At 33.3% G+C, this 16,827-nt stretch overlaps 1 protein-coding gene across 8 annotated transcripts in view; it reads right to left on the bottom strand.

Moving 5' to 3' along the window:
- pHCl-1 (pH-sensitive chloride channel 1) overlaps positions 1-16,827 on the bottom strand; it is a 269,845-nt gene that overhangs the window by 55,384 nt on the left and 197,634 nt on the right. For all 8 annotated transcript variants that reach the window (XM_085952330.1, XM_085952363.1, XM_085952305.1 and 5 more), the window contains exon 4: positions 6,026-6,115. In XM_085952330.1, coding sequence (XP_085808456.1) covers positions 6,026-6,115 — 90 coding nt within the window. The remainder of the gene's footprint in view (positions 1-6,025; positions 6,116-16,827) is intronic.

Raw genomic sequence — 16,827 nt, 5'->3', positions numbered from 1 at the left:
AAGTTGGCAAAAGCTGTGCAAGGTACTTACTCTAGTTTTATTGTTTTGATACTATGCATAATTTCTCGGTCCTTTCCTATTCAATTAAGACGTCAAAATTGTTACTTGGTCCAACTAATTTTAAGAAAACCTATGTACTTCCACATTTAGAAAGCCTTAACTCAACGTGACATATTATATTTGTTGAGCATTTATACCTCCCCATATCATAGAAAAGGATTGGGAGAATATAACAGCAAACCGTATGCAGTCTCTGGACTAGAGTAAGGTCTCAATAACTATAGAAGCATCCCACTTTGATAAAGGCACTTCTTGCTATCTGAACTCTTGTATTCGACAACTTTCAATGTTTACTGACCAAAATCAAAACCTACTACAAGTAAAACCGTGTTCGGAAACTTGTATGTATGCAGTTCACCGTATTACACTTCACCGTGAAATGCTGTGTCGAAAATATATGGCCGTATATTAAAGACAGTCCAACCTCTTTGGTTCGTATAGTACTGACATAAAATCCATGTCTAAATAAAACATGGTTCTTGTCGGTTTACACTTTACAGGAAGCCAGCAGCAAACAAATTTTGAAAATAGGCGATATATTGGATTATTTGTTAGGTTAGGTTAAGTTAGGTTTTCATTCTTGAATTCATGAATTTTGCCGAAATCAACTATGAAAATTGAATTAATGTTTATATTGAATCTAATACAATAATTGGACACCGTATAGTATACGGTCAGAAAGCTCACGGCAAACTGTGCCACGGTGAAAAGTTTTACGTACAATTTACATGTAACCAATTAAAACATATAGACTTAGTATAAATTTGCAAAAAGCATTTAGTTCAGTAATAAAAATGTCGGAAATGGCCTCCTGCACATTGAGAGCAGGCATGTAAAAATGATAAAGAATGTAAAATACGTACACGAAGACTAGAATTTAGTGTTTAGACTATAAGATGACGAAATACTTTTGAAAAACTAAAACATCTCTTCTACAATCTTGAAATAAGCCTGAGCACTCAATTGGGAGCGTTCATGTGTTACATTATGCATATGGAGTCGAAGCCGGATCGTTAAAGAAACGATCCAAAAGGAGATTGTAGACTTTTAAGGTGTGGCTGTATTGACGTAAAATAAAGATTTTATAGAATAATCAAATTACTGTTGAGGAGGTTTTAAGATGAGCCAATAAGACAAAATAATCTATTGATACTATCAATAGCAGAAAAGTTGCATACTTCGGACATATTTTCAACAACGAGAAGTATGTATTACTCCCATTTATAATGCAGCAGAAATGAATGGAAAATGAGATTATTTTGGCTATGGAGCTTATTTAATTGATTAAATATCCAAGGCGTTGGAGAAGTAATACGACTGCGTCAAAAAAAGAAGTTTACTATAATTTGGTCGCCAATCTTCGATAGAAAATGGCACGGAAAAGGTAGAAGACAATATAAGAATGGGGACCAAAAAGAAATTTATTATTTTTAAACACTGATAAAAAGTTTTTACCAAAATATTTTTTTTCTCTTTTAATGAAAAATAACTACCAACACAGTAAGTTGAAAAGGGTAAGGAATAAAGAAGGTATTATGGAGCATTATTAAAAAAAAATATATAATACAACTTTACTGTACGTCGTGCAGGTATTATCTCCTATTCAGTAATTCATAGAAGCATAATTTATTTATTATATTAATATTGCTAAAGTATTATAAATGACCTAGGAGAGATACAAGTAGTATGGCATCAATGGGAAATTATTGATTTTATATTAAATGTTAGGTGGATACTTTTTTAGTTGTACGTAGAAAATACTGAGAATCACACGGATGAGAAAATCATATAATATGCTTATTTTTTAAACTGGCACTATGGACCATTCAGATACACGGCCGACTGGGCAACAAACTGTCCTCCGACTATCTATATCTCTATCACGAGCGCTCTCTCTTTCTTTCTCTTCAGTCGGTTACATTCAGCATCTCTGTGTCCTTCTTAACGTTAACCGCCCATCTCCTCCAGGGGCGACCCAAGGACCATGTGTCTACTGGGGTTCCTTCATGAACTATTGCATCTAACAATATGACTGGCCAATCTATGTCTTCGCACCCTCAAGACATTGACTATATTGGTCTTAAACTGTTCATAAAGCTCAGAATTTTTACGGATTTTGATTCTCTGTAACTGGTCCAAGTATTTTCCGCAGAAATTTGTACTTGGATAATACTACTTGGATAGCCTTTCCTTATTTCTCAATTAGTTTCCAAATTTTGAATCCATACAGAGCGATTGGTTTTACGTCCACACTGTATTTTTTCGAATGATAGATGCAACTAGGGATTCCAATCCCGGGATCCCGAGTTATTTTCGATACCTATGAATCCCGAGATTGATAAACATAATCCCGAAACTTTCGGGATTGATTTTTTAATCATTTTTTATGGAAAATAAAATAAAAACGACAATATAACAGAAAAAATACTTTTAATAACAACTATCGACATTAGAAATAAACTGAGTTTGAATGAAGTTTGATTTATACCCATGTGTAAGTTGCCGATTAATTTTATTTTTTCACATAAATTAATAAAAATGAGAAAGTTTGGAAAAAAACAATGCTTAGCACTATTAACAAAGTAATTCCACCATGATCTCATACGTTTTACGGCAGTGTTATAATTGGCAGACTAATTAAATTTATGAAGCGGAAAGGCCATAAGTACCTACACCATGATTTGTTTTACTATTTTAAATCTCGCTAACCCATTCATTAAATCTTTTCTATCAGAAACAGCAATCTCATATTGAATTCACATTATTATTTATATTACAATATTATTTACTCCATTAAACTTATGTATTTCCAAGATCGAACGTATACAATATAACAAAAAATGTCTTAAATAGTATAAATTAAACTAGATTTATTTTTGACCGATTTTATCAATGTTATTTGTAAATATAAAAAAAATATATTAACAATGGAAAAAAATGCCAATCCCGGGACCAGTCCCGGGATCAGAATTTTGGCTCGGGATTGGATTCCCTAGATGCGACCATACAAATATAGTTTTAATACTTCAGGCATCATTAAAAAAGATGATTAGTATACACTTGTGGATCTCAGAAAATCCCACGCGTGGAAGAAGAATAATTACTTCATGGGTAAGAAAGAATATTTGTTCAATGAAAAAATAAGTGTCTGTAACAGGTAATGGAGTTAAGGATGATTACGTCGAAATCATCGATGACCTTTAAACACGTGGTACGTGAAGAAGAGACGTTTAATGTAAAACGACTTAATTTATTTCTTTTAATTATTAGTACAATAAATTAATCTATGACTTTATCCTTTTATAATCGTTTTACACACATAAATCACAAAACGTTTCAAAAATTAAATTAGGGAAAAGGTCAGATGGCTGGAACTTAAAGTATACAAACTTCTCTCGTATGAGATTTAGAATATGTCACTTACGACTTTTCACCGTAGGTCGGCAGAATAATAATAATATGTTATTGTTGGTAGACCCGGAGTAAATATTTGATAGTCCTACTCAAATATTATGCTTTTAATAGTATATACACATGTAGGTAGAGGTGAGGCAAAGTAAACCCTTGATTACACTAATACAAATAAATTCATAGGGCGTCTCCCTACGTACATGGTATACATTATAACTTATAAGCAGTAAATGCTTTGATAAGAATATTGTATATATTATGAACTAAATCTGTTTAATAGCACTAGTTGCTATACTAATTAATTTTGTTCATCCATTAAAATATATCGGTTACAGAGAGTAATTGAAAAACTACCAGACCTAGCGGAAAATACGAAGCTTGCAATTTGAGATATTTTTTTGATAATTTACGAGTTCAACTGTATTAATTGATAGTAAATATCTGAAAACATTAAAAAGAAAAATATTGTTTATTTTAAGTCAACGATAAACTTACAATTAATTGTAAAAATATGTGAATTGGTTACAGTACCCAATCTTATTATTACATATATTTTATGGTCATATTTATAATTAAAATTTAGTTTATTAAGTTTTCTATGTTTTGATGTAGAAATTTTTGACTAATTCATAGTTTTTTTTTATATCTATTTTAAAAAACATCGATTTTTATAAAAAATATAAATGTGTATAACTTGAAATCCTTTTCATTTATATCAAATCGAACTGAAATATTGGGACCATAACTAAATACAATTTGATAAGTATGAATAAAAAAGATTTCAACGTATATACATTTATATTTTTATAAAAATCTATGTTTTAAAATAAATATAAAAAATAATAAAACTATGAATTAGTCAAAAATCTCTTAGGCGATGCTTAGAAAACTTAATAAACTAAATTTGAATGATAAATATGACCATAAAATATATGTATAATAAGATGGGGTCCGATTCAACAAATTCACATTTTTTACAATTATTGTAAGTTTATCTTTGACTTAAAATAAAAAATATTTTTCTTTTTAATGTTTTCAGATTCACATTGAAGTTAAGCGCCCTCCATCGAAACCCGCACCACACCACACTCGGTCTTAATCGAGCGTATCGCGTGACCTTATGTGAAGCATCTGAAACAATTGGACTGGGAGTGTCCTGGGAGAAGAGGCTCAAGACTTAGGTTGCTGCGCTCAAAGTGAGCTCTGACTGAGTTTAATGAGTTTATTTTAATGCGAAGTGCCAGGAAGAGAAATGCATTTGGAAATTACAAAAATAAGTATACTGTAAAGACAAATAAAGTAAAGACAACGAAGCTAGTCATACGGACAGCAAAAATTATGTGAAGAGATCTTTACGCCCGCAGTAAGATGCCGCAAATTTTTTAAAAGCAAGATAGTTGGCCTTAGTAGCAACCAAATCGGACGGGCTGATGGGCCCAACGGCTGGTTGGACCGACTTGAGCATTACCTTTCGTTCGGAGTACATACTCAGACATTCCCAGAGGATGTGGTTGGAATCCTGTATTTCCCTGCATGGACATGTCGGACGGCTTGCAAGTCCTAGCTCAAAGAGCTTGCCAACAAAACCACCGTGTCCAGTCACAAATTGACTGGTGTGATGGTCAGGAGTCAGATATTTGGTTATCTTCATTCGCCATTTTATATCTGGAAAAAATATGTATGTGTGCCGGCCCATGGTTGATTCGTTCCACTTTCGCTGCCAGGTCTTCCACACCGCGTCAAGCATCATAAAACGTGTTAATTAACAGTTGAAATTGTAAATTATCAAAAAAAATGTCTCAAATTGCAAGCTTTGTATTTTTCCGCTAGGTGCCTCTGGTAGGTATAGACATTGCCTTAGAGCCTGTCCACATGGCGCGATTCCCATCGCAATTTACGCTCGAGAACCAAAAATGGCTTCTGTCCACATACGGCGTAGTTTGTGCGTTTGAAACAATTAGGTGAAGTAATTCATTTTTGAATCGGCATAAAAAAACAAACGCGAGTGTAGAAAAAAGCACTACAACTCGATGGTGTTAGTCGGTTTCTATGAGATTTTGTATTTCGAGATTATTTCCAATAACTATTCTCCGCACTTTACAACCTAGGTGACGTAATTTATTTGGAAGTAGCAATAAAAAGTCTCACGTTCGAGCGCCAAGCGGTCGTATTTCATTTTGTAATGGCTGTAAACGCCGCAATTGTCCAGAGTCTGGCGTTTGCAGGCGATCGTTGCGCGAGAGTCAAAACGCGCGAGCGCTTGTGGACAGCTGAATTGGGTCACATGTACCTGGAGAACGCGCGATTTGTTACTCGCGCGCAAAAACGTGCCATGTGGCCAGGCTCTTAAATGTAACATTGTGAATGAGCGCCATCTCTTATTTGATTAATTGTTCGTAGAGTCCGGATAAAACAGTAAAGTAAAGTTACCACATTACCAGTTATATTCTGACAGCAATATTGTGGAAAAGAAAATATGCTGCGGTAGATATGATTTTTGACAGAGTGTTAAATAACAATGACTATTCTGTAAAGAAGAAGAAGAAACACTTACATGTCTGAAGCAAGGGCTGATACTTGTGAGAGCATAAGCGAGAAGGCCACCGCGTGAGCCAACGTCGAGGCGCAACCCATATTAACACATCTGAAAAGAAAAATAAACAAATAATTAATGTAACATATATATTGGTTTCTTTTTGGTCTTTCTGCGTTATGCCCAGCGTGCACCTTTCCATGCCACGTTGCGCTACTTGCAATTTTTGAAATTCTCTTACAATAAGTAAGAGTGCATAATATATTACACGCATACGTGAACATTGGTAGCACACATTGGTTGAATACTTTACGCTTGAGACACGATGTGATGTCATTTTTGAAGATACTATTCGGTTGTCCCACAGAACAGAATATAATAAATAGAATTCCGATAGGCTATATTATATAAATACAGTATATTAACTATTTTTTTTATTCAACGAAAAATTCACAAGATTTAAGAATGTAATATTCTAAGTATTGAACATACATAATTTTAAAAACACTTCTGAAAAAATGTATTTGAAATGCACAGAGGCGCAGCGCGCACGATACCCGAGAGATGCAGGTTCGATTCCTGCGGGGTGTCTTACTTTTTACAAAAAGATTTTTTCTATTGGTTAAAATACATTTTCTTAGAAGTGTTTTCAAAACTATGTATATTTAATACAGTAAAGTTTGACGCAGGGTTATCAATGTGTCAGTGTCATACGAAAATGAACCACGCATTATAGACGTGCAATAGTGTGTGTAATACACCATTAGTAAATTTGTGTCAATGTATAAACCGAGAGCGGTTGTCAGTATTCGACGTATGACGTATTCTTCCTTACTCGAGATCGATTGCCTGGTTCTCTTTGTCCGTTAGGTATTTCAGTTCCTATTATTCCCTGAGTTACCAAATGCACCCATGACAGTTGGGTTCTACGAGCAACCTCGTCATAAATACTACCCTATCAAATGAGCAGTTGAATTCAACTATGTAATCTTTCCGTGCTTTATAGTTAAGAAACCTGACACCCATTGTACATCCGCTTGCAGTTCCTTTATTTATAGCATAATAGTTGAGGCTAAGGCCTTGTCCAGATGGCGCGATTTGATTCGCGCGTAAAAACTCGTGTGCATTCCAGATACATGTGACCTCATTGAGCCGTTCACATGTAATCGCCGCGTATCACTTTTCGCACGCGGTCGAGGTACTGGTGAACTCATTGAGCTGTCCACATGCACTCGCAGCGAGACACGCGCCATCTGGACAAGCTTTAAGTGAATTCCCAATTACGCCGCATTTCGTTAAATCAGTTGAGGCACGGTCTAAAAAGATCGTGGCTAGGCGATACCCGCATTGTGCATATGACGCGTGCCAAACGAAATATGATTTTTTGTATAAATCCAACATGCGTCCATTTAATTTTCTGTTTATTGTTCTATTATTAACAATAATAATATATTCATTGACATTCTTTTTCAAGTAAATGGGTAAAGTTTTTAGTCATCTTTACACGATTTAAGAATTAATACCCCCGTTGCCATCACGAAACAAATTGACGTGTTCCCAGCTCGACATTCTCTCTCCAAATACCAGCGAGTGTAAAATATCGTCGCGCCTATAGTTGAAAATTAGTGAATTTTGTTAACAACTTTTTGTTCTGGCATTGTACGTTGCAATAGTCATCGGTAGATAGCCGTTACCATCTCTCCGGGGGATTGTTAGCACCCTTTGCCTTCCAACGCTAATTGATGCCGTGATTAGTGTTGGGTTGGCCTCCGGAGAATGAGAGCCGATGCAATTAATTATTCTTTCTCATAGGAGGTATTTTGACGTAGCACACCACGCTGCTCGGCCGATTTGTGTGCGGTTTTCTGTCTGAGTTTTCCTATCTAATCGTTGCGCTACTTATATTTTTGAACTTTTCCTACATTCGGGGTTCACATTTCAACTAGATAATATGTAATCACTAGGAGTCAGTAGCAAAGGGTAGAGGTAGGTTGTCAAGATTCGCCACAAATAGTGCATATTAAACTTTGTTAGTCATAAGTATTTGTTTTATTGAACTAAGACCACAATTAACAGATGGTATTATTCATTTTTTTTAAATCAAGTAACCCTGCTTAATACTTTGGACGCTGAAGACGCACCTGGCGCGAAATGACCAGGCGGCCGATCGATGTAATTAATGTGCATTTTAAAGGTGGTAATTAAAAAATCATTATCTATTCAGCAGTGAATGAGATCAAGCGATAATAGTTCTAGTATATTTGGTTCTATACGACAAAATTGTGCACACTTTTTCATTATTATTTATTTGTTTTCGTTGTATTAAAAATACATATAACACATTTTGTTGGTTCATTTTTTTAAATTTATTAAGCCCTGCCTAACCAAACTATAATAGATAAAAAATATTATTCTACTCGTATCTATGAAATATTTAAACTTATATATGATTTAATGGCATTATTTTAGATATTTTTAGAGATTTTTCCTACATTCAGGGTCCACATTTAAAATTTATATGTAATCACTAGACTGACTAGAGGATTACATATTGGTTGAACACTTTCCGCTTTAGGCATAATGGAAAGTCACTATAGACCATATTATTCAGCCGCCGAAATGCGCTCAATGCCAGTTTGGTTCTACAAAAAACTCGTCATACATATATCTATCAAACCCATTCATTGCGTCCAACGCAACTGATGAGTTGCCCATCAGGTGGCCATTAGATGTAATTAGCATGTTATTTAATTTTGGTAATTAAATATTAATTAAAAGGTCCGCAGCGAATGGGTTTTAAATTTGATATCCAAGATAGATGTAGTTGTTGACCTGCTCAATTTGATATGGGTTTTGATTCAGCAAAGCAGTTTATTTATCATCGCTTTTTTTTGCTGTTTTCATTTTCAAGATCCTACATCCTGTTCTGTAGATCTTTAGTCCAAAGATAACAATGTCATCTGCAAAGCGCAAAAGTTGTAAAGGTATTTCCCGTTATTGGAGAATCCTCTATTTTCTCAGTTTCTGTTCCCAACAAACAGTTAATATCCTACGTAATTTTAAACTCTATACTAACAATATTAATGTACTGGAAAATTTTGCTGTTAAAATAATTTCCGGGTCAGATTGTTACCCACAAAACTGTGGTACAACAATGATAATAAAAACTAATTCTTACATATCACCAAAACATTCCAACTGTCGCCATACTAATTTAAGGCTCCCTCGGGAGCTCTTACGGCTAATATTAATCAGTGTATATAATAACTGTCTTGTTTGACAATAATTTCCGGTCCTAGGATGCGATGTTAGCCAATGTTACGCTGGTCATTAATTACTATTATTGGGGAAACAAGATGGGATAATATTGTCTTAAGAGTTGTTGACTTGTTATGAATTGATTGATTGATTGATTATATTAATACAATTTCTAATATTTCTTGTAGACGTTTCTAGCTTGAAAATTTTCTAGAGATCGAAATTTTTCATATTAATATTCTCAGATAAAACTTAAAATTCAATTAATCTACCAAAAAAATCTGTGTGTGTACTTTAGTACGCGCGTTAGAAGTTATACTTCTTTGGCGTAAGAAAACAAAATCAAAACTTGTGATAATCTAGATTCTTCGACTAGCTCTTAATAATCTTATTAAATTACACACTCAATAAAAAGGACCGCTTATTGGAACGTCGTTGGTTTATTTCTATATACTTTAACTTATATTACTAAATTATATAATTATTTATCGTTGTTTTTATTTTTAAAGTAACAACTGCCACTATGACGCTTAATAGTTTGTTTACGTAAGGAATTTGCAATTGGCCGACAATAATAAGTTCACTGCCTAGGCAACGGAACAATTCTAAACTATAATATTATACTGTATAATCGTCACGATTGGAGTATCACACTGTGGCGTAATGGTAGTGCGTTCGGCTGATAACTGAACAAAACGGTGGTTCGAATCCAATCGAGTGCGTTTATTTTTGTGTGAAAAAATAAATTGTGTGTTACATGTCACACGCCAAAAATACACTCTAATCTGATTTTCCAAACGCGCCTAAAGAAGTATAACTTCGATAAATTTAAATTATTAAAGAGATCCTGACGTGCGCTAAGAATCAAACTACATATCTATTATTGGTACCTTGATTCAAAAGCCGGTCGCCAATATTGTAGAAGTTTGATAAACGCTTAATAAAATTAGTTAATTTCATCGTAATTAAATAGGCTGCATATGAAAAAAATGCATATTTTAGCATATTTTTCCCGTAGTTATGTGTTTGAGGTATTTCCGAATTGTGTATGTTCATAAATCTGCCGATATATTTATTTTTTCCCTTATTATATGTGTATTTCTCATTATTTACTAGACTGCAACTGGTGGTAAATTAAACCATAAAATTAGGTACAATAATATGTCAAAAAGTTATGGCTTTTGGTTTTTATAGCAAAATTCCAATGGATTATCTAGCATCTTGATGGTTTCTTATGACTATGACGAAAGTGTGGAAGTGATAGAAAAACAATACAGTGGAACAGCGAAGACTCCATGTCATTTTGTAGGTTGTAAATAAAAAGGTGTACCACGTATTTCGATGTCTTAAGACTAGCATCTCATCCGAGGGCTCTAGATTTGATTCCCGGTGAGGATCTCACAATACATGTATATGATTGTATGTGATCCTTTCACTGCTATTATTTCATTACTGTGTAACTTGGTAGGGTAATTTACTACTGTAATTGTTTATCATGATCTGTTGTATTTTTTAAATGAAAAATAAATATAAATATCTAAATCTGCTCGAAATTTAGTGGAAAAAATATGGTGAGCCAGAAAGTAAACACTATCTAAGCCAACCTCGGATAGAAGAATAATAAAAAAAAGGGAATACAAATTTAAATAATTTGATGGAATAGTTAAAGATTTCTGTTTGACAAACAAAATCGGTTTAAATTATTTAGCATTCCTCCTAAAAAAATACTCTATAAGTTACCTAAGTATTGTTATTAGTTACTTTATATTGACATATAAAATGTTAAATTGTTTTTATTATGATTTGTAAGGTATCGGATATCGATATAATGAATTTTAAGAGCGTTAAGATATGCGTGCAGGCTTTTAATGGTAATTTCAATTTAAATACAAAATATAACGTAGGTATAAACAAAGTTACCTCTAACAAAATAAAACAATCAAATATTATCTGAGAAATAAATCAAAAACATATTAAACCATTATCGTTCCTGATAAATCTTCAAGCGTTCTAATGCGAATAAATACTACTATTTTAATATAAATTGATCAATTTTATTTTGTGTTTATTGCCCTTTGCGTAGGAGAAACATTACGTGACTTACAATAGTGCAGGGATAGTGAACCTATTAAGCTGTTCGTCAATACGAACGATCAGTTGTTGCGTTTGATCCCGCCGCACGCCTCTCGACCCCTCCATCGTAGGGGTGTAGGAACCAGCTAGCGGGTTACGCCTGGCGGGCATAGGGGTGAACTCAACGGTTGGTGGTTATGTCGGCAAACAGTTTTGCGTTTCGTGATGCGAAGACCATTTTTGTATGACACGTGAGCAAAGTTTGAATATTGTACTTATGTCAACGTTGACTAGATTACAAAATAAATACAAGATAAAAAGAACTTTTTATATACAACGTTTTTAAATTTTCTGTTGAACCTAAAAAACTGAACAAAACTAAAAAAGTTGAACTGAAAAAATTTGTACTTGATTTGTAACGCAAGTATATATCAATAATTTAGTTGTTAGGACCCCAGACCCCTAGCAACCAATAATGGTGTCGAAATAATTTTTCAAACAAAACTGAATTAACTGAAAATGAATTCAATTCTACTTAAATATGGCTAAAAGTATTAAAAAAATGCATTGGCATCGTGTTTTAATATATTCTAAAAGCTTCAAATGTCTAGCTAGTCGGAAAGTTAGTTAAAAATCAATTGCAAGATTTGTACCGGACAAAGAACCGCCCGACAAATAAGAATACGAGCTAAGAAAAATGTTCTAAAATACATACGGACTTACAATAACTTGATATTGCAAGGTAGATTTAAAAGTAATCGTTGTTTACTATTATATAAGCATTTATTAATAAATGCAAAAAAAAAATTGTCGATATTAATAAAAAATATTTTACAATACTATAATATACAAAAACAATTGACCGATTTTCGAATTTGGACCAAATATTTTTTTATAGTTAATTGTATAAATCACGTGGCATAAATTATTGACATATCCAATTATACTTACTTAATTGAATTGGGTTAGAAGATTTTCAAATTAAGTTAGTTAGTTGTCTTTCACAAAAAAATCTTTTGAAAAATCAATTTGAGCATGAAAAACATGGTTTTTTAACATAATGTTTACGAACAACTATTTTCGTCGACGAATTAGGAGTATATCCAATTTTATGTAAAAAATGGCGCCGGTTATGAAAATTTACAATAAACTAAAAACATGACTAATAGTTTTATTTATCTGACATTCATTGCAGAACTTACGCTTGAATGGATCTAAAACTTATACATATTGAACTGCCAAAAAACAACATATCAATCGTAATTTAAAAAAAAACGCCGTTTAAACCTTTTTTGTTCGCAAAATCAAGAATAATTTTATTAAAATCTACTATATTATTATTAACTCTATTGATATTATAGGAAGAACTTCATGAATTTTGGCTAATGATGTTACGTAAATGGTTTATAATTAGTAGAATTGTTGAAACTTAATTGGAAATATACATAAAGAAAATTTTAAAGTAATTTAAATGATTGTTTTACTCAGAATTATTGATTTTTATATCTTTTTTAATTAATTTAAATAATTTTTAAAATTTATTTTTCATCCTCTATCAATTAGTATTATTAGGAGTCTCAAAATAAGGCACCTTATGTAAATCCAGCCCTGCCATATTTTTTATTATTATTATTGTTATTATATAATTGAACATATACTTTTACAGAAATTTAGTAAAAGGTTCGGTATCATTGCAATAGTACCTACATTGAAAAAGTTTCTTTCTCTTCAGCGTGATATTTATTGAATAACGTAAATAATCGGTGAAGAACTTTAAAATAAGGTAAACTTCAAACGAGAACAAAGACAAAGGTCTGAGGGCGAATAGCGATGAACATTATCCGTTCTGGAATTTTGCTTTGGGGCAAATTACAGTAACTCAAAGCGGGTTCAAAATAATGTTTATGTTCAATTTCCTCTAACATTTGATTGAAAAGTAACACCACATTCTTTACAAATGCAATAACGAAGCCATTATTATTTTATACCACATTTAAACGCCTGTTTTTAAAAAATGATCTTGGAAGTCATTCATTGTTATCTATCCGGCAGGGTGCAAGGCCGGTCCTAGGAAGTGCAAGGCCCAATTAAGGAACTTGTTAGAGACTCTTAATTAATAACTAATAATGTATTAAACATTTTGATAACATTATTATTAACAACACTACTTCACTTAAAAATGAACCTCAAGAAAACAAAACTATTACTAGTATCAAAAATAGTGACACCAATACAAGTTTTGTCATTAGCAGTGAACTAATTGAACGTGTGACCCATTATAAATATTTAGGTACATGGGTCAATGAGAAATGGGAACACGGAATAAAAACAAGGAGTGCCTTTCTCAAAATGAGACGACTCCTTAGCAATCGAGACCTTAACCTAGGTCTTGGACTGCGTATAGTACGTTGTTATGTTCTCTCAATTATTTTCTACGGTATAGAAGTATGGACGCTAAACCAAGAGATGTCACGGAGAGTTGGAGTTTTCGAGGTGTGGCTGTATAGACGCATCCTCAAAATTCCTTGGACTGACCGGGTGACTATGTGACTATCCATGGTCCGAGAAAAGTAGAAGAAGCAAAAGGAGGTCTTTGTATAGTAATGGATCAACCCCGAGTGATGATAAAGATGATTTTTTTGTACTTTAGTTTATAATCACGGCACACGCATTGCGGTTACAAACCGTGGGATAAAAATAAAAAATACAAACAGTAATAATAGATTGCGCAATTATTACTGTTCAGATTTTTTTATTTTTCGGGATTTCGGCCTTCGGGATTCCGGCCTTTCGGGATGTCGGCCATTCGGGATTTCTGCGTTCGAGATTTCGGTATTCGGGATTTCGGCTTTCGTGATTTCAGCATTCGGGATTTTAGCCATTCGGGATTTCAGCATTCGGGATTTCGACCCAAACCCCAAACCGTGGCATAATATTAGGGAATCGAGTAAACTAAGGTAAGCCAAGCTATTCGGAGAGTAGATATTATGTATATCATTGCAACTCGTACCTACATGGATTATTTTCATCATATCCGCTACTCCACAAAATGGAGATATCTAAAAAGGGTATGATTATCCGAACATTCTCTCGACCCCTCTTCCGGAAAGAGGGATATATGAGAAGAGGAAGGATAAAGGCGATAACAACACGAACACATATGTAATTTAAAAAATCAACATGTGATATTATTCATACAGCTAGATTGTATGTACAACAAACTCGGAACAGTAGTCAGAAAATTGATAAAACAGGAGTATTTTTACATACCTACCTGCTTTATAATAACATCACTAGAGTTATATATTATATCAGTGGCGAAGAGTGGAGGTAGGCTGTTAAGATCTGACATAGATATTGCAGATTAAACTTTGTGAGCCAAACGTATTTATTTTTATTGAAATAATACTCTAATGTATAGATAGTATTTATTAGTTTTTAAAATTCAATTAAACCTGCCTAATCCAAGCCATAGTAGATAATAGTCGTTTATCTATAACATATCTAAAACTATGCCATTAAACCGTAAATTTTTTATTGATTATGGTTTGGTTAGGTGGGGCAAAGCATTAAAAAAGAACTAACCGACGCTTCTTGTAATATTTTGTATTCTTAATTCAACGAAAACAATTAAGTATGACTGAAATAATGTATACTATTTTTGTCGAATCGCCCATAGCATGCCTTTACTATTATGGTTTGGCTTAGGCAGCGTTTAAGTGAATTTTAAAAACTATCCAGCACCAACTGCAAATTAACAAATAAGTATGACAAAGCTTAATGTGCACTATTTATATCGAATCTTAACAGCCCACTTTCACCCCTCGCCACTGACATACACACACATAATTTATAGTTTATATACGAACTTCAAGAGAAGTAAATGGTGCTATCTATCTGAACCTTTCACTAAAATATTCCTCATGGTTGGTTTTCAGATAAAATATATTTAAAAAAACTCATTATTATGGGTATTATCGGTCTACATTCCGAGATTATTCAAATTAAACATATGTTGGTAAATCAGAATTAAACGTATAAGTGCCACAGTTTTATTTTATTTGCTGCAATTATTTTGCTGACACTGGTGCAATTAGCCAAACAAATCATGGTAATAACATCATATTTGTTTACTTAAAATTTATCTAAATCTTGGTTTAACTCATTATGATAAAAGAAAATTCGTACGTTTAGATTCAATAAGTAAATATATATATTTGCTAAAAATAGTCCCTATAATATTATAAAGGAAGTTTTTTTGAAAACTTGTTTTTATTTAATTTATTTCTGCTGAAAATGGCGTTTTTCCATTGGCGTTTCAACAGTAAAAAAAAAGTAACCAAACTCAATTATACGGTGCCCGAAACTAATTGCAATTAGTGACTAAAATGCTAGAGGTAGAGTCAACAGTGTTCTTTTTTATTCCATTGACTATTTTAGTTTGAAAAAAGTTTTTAGCGCCATAAATTATTTTTACTCAATCCACTGTTTGATTAAGGCTTGCTCGAGTCATCATGCCATCTCGTGGGAATGCACGCAATATATAAAATTTTGCCAAGGGATTTTATTTCATTTTTCTAGTGACCTAAATTCGAGACAGCCGGTGAATGCAAGTCATATTTTAACTTTTTTCCACTGAAAACATTATATGTGAAGCCGTGTCCGGAAATTTGTGGGTATGCAGATGGCTGTTTCACAGTTCATCGTTAGCTGTTACATAGGAGACAGTAAATGTACATTTATTCATAATATTTTAACGGTTAGTTATTATCGTGGTCGATTTTTGGGTTGTCATTAGAGGTGAGTTGGAAATACTGTCATCAGTTTGTGTACTCTTGGATGCAACAACTCATACTCAGTACGTGTGGCCCAATAAACTTGTTCTAAGAAACTTGTTGGAACGGCTGCGATGAAATCATCGGCATCGCGACTCGCTAGTTGGTAGACTTTTAATACTATTGACATTAAATGCGCGTGAGTGAGATAGCATAATACACGTATGTTGAGCCGTGATACGCTCAACTGTCATTGGAGTCATTGTTCTCTCTTTCTCCCAGTTCTAAAGTTGGTATAGTGAATGACAGAAATGGTGACAAGTTCGTTTTGAGTGTGAGACTTATGTCAGTTGACGTCAGTCTCAAGTCCCGGAATAGGTATTAGTGCTCGAGTTCTGATTGAGATTGAGTATTCACGCATTTATGGTTTCGTCACGTTGAGTTTTTAGTATTGTAATAATTGGAATTAATAAACTGAATTCAAATTTGATGCATGATTATGTAAACAATTTGTGTAAAAATGGCTTCCAAAAAGCCAAGTACGCCAAACGCTCTACATAATATCCCAAATACTAGTAAGTATTTTGGAACAAGTTTTGATACCAAGTATTTTTTATACTGGTAGTAAGTATACTTAGTCTTCAAAATCACCAAACCCAAAACCCAATACCCAAAACCAATTTCCCACCTCTAAGTTGTCATCATGTTTTCTTCTAC

This window comes from Rhyacophila brunnea, unplaced genomic scaffold (assembly GCF_057557595.1).
Source record: "Rhyacophila brunnea isolate RB1 unplaced genomic scaffold, BYU_Rbru_1.0 scaffold_10, whole genome shotgun sequence".
Taxonomy (NCBI): domain Eukaryota; kingdom Metazoa; phylum Arthropoda; class Insecta; order Trichoptera; family Rhyacophilidae; genus Rhyacophila; species Rhyacophila brunnea.
The sequence above is the reverse complement of the archived record's forward strand: the minus strand, read 5'-3'. Positions and strand labels throughout refer to the sequence as shown.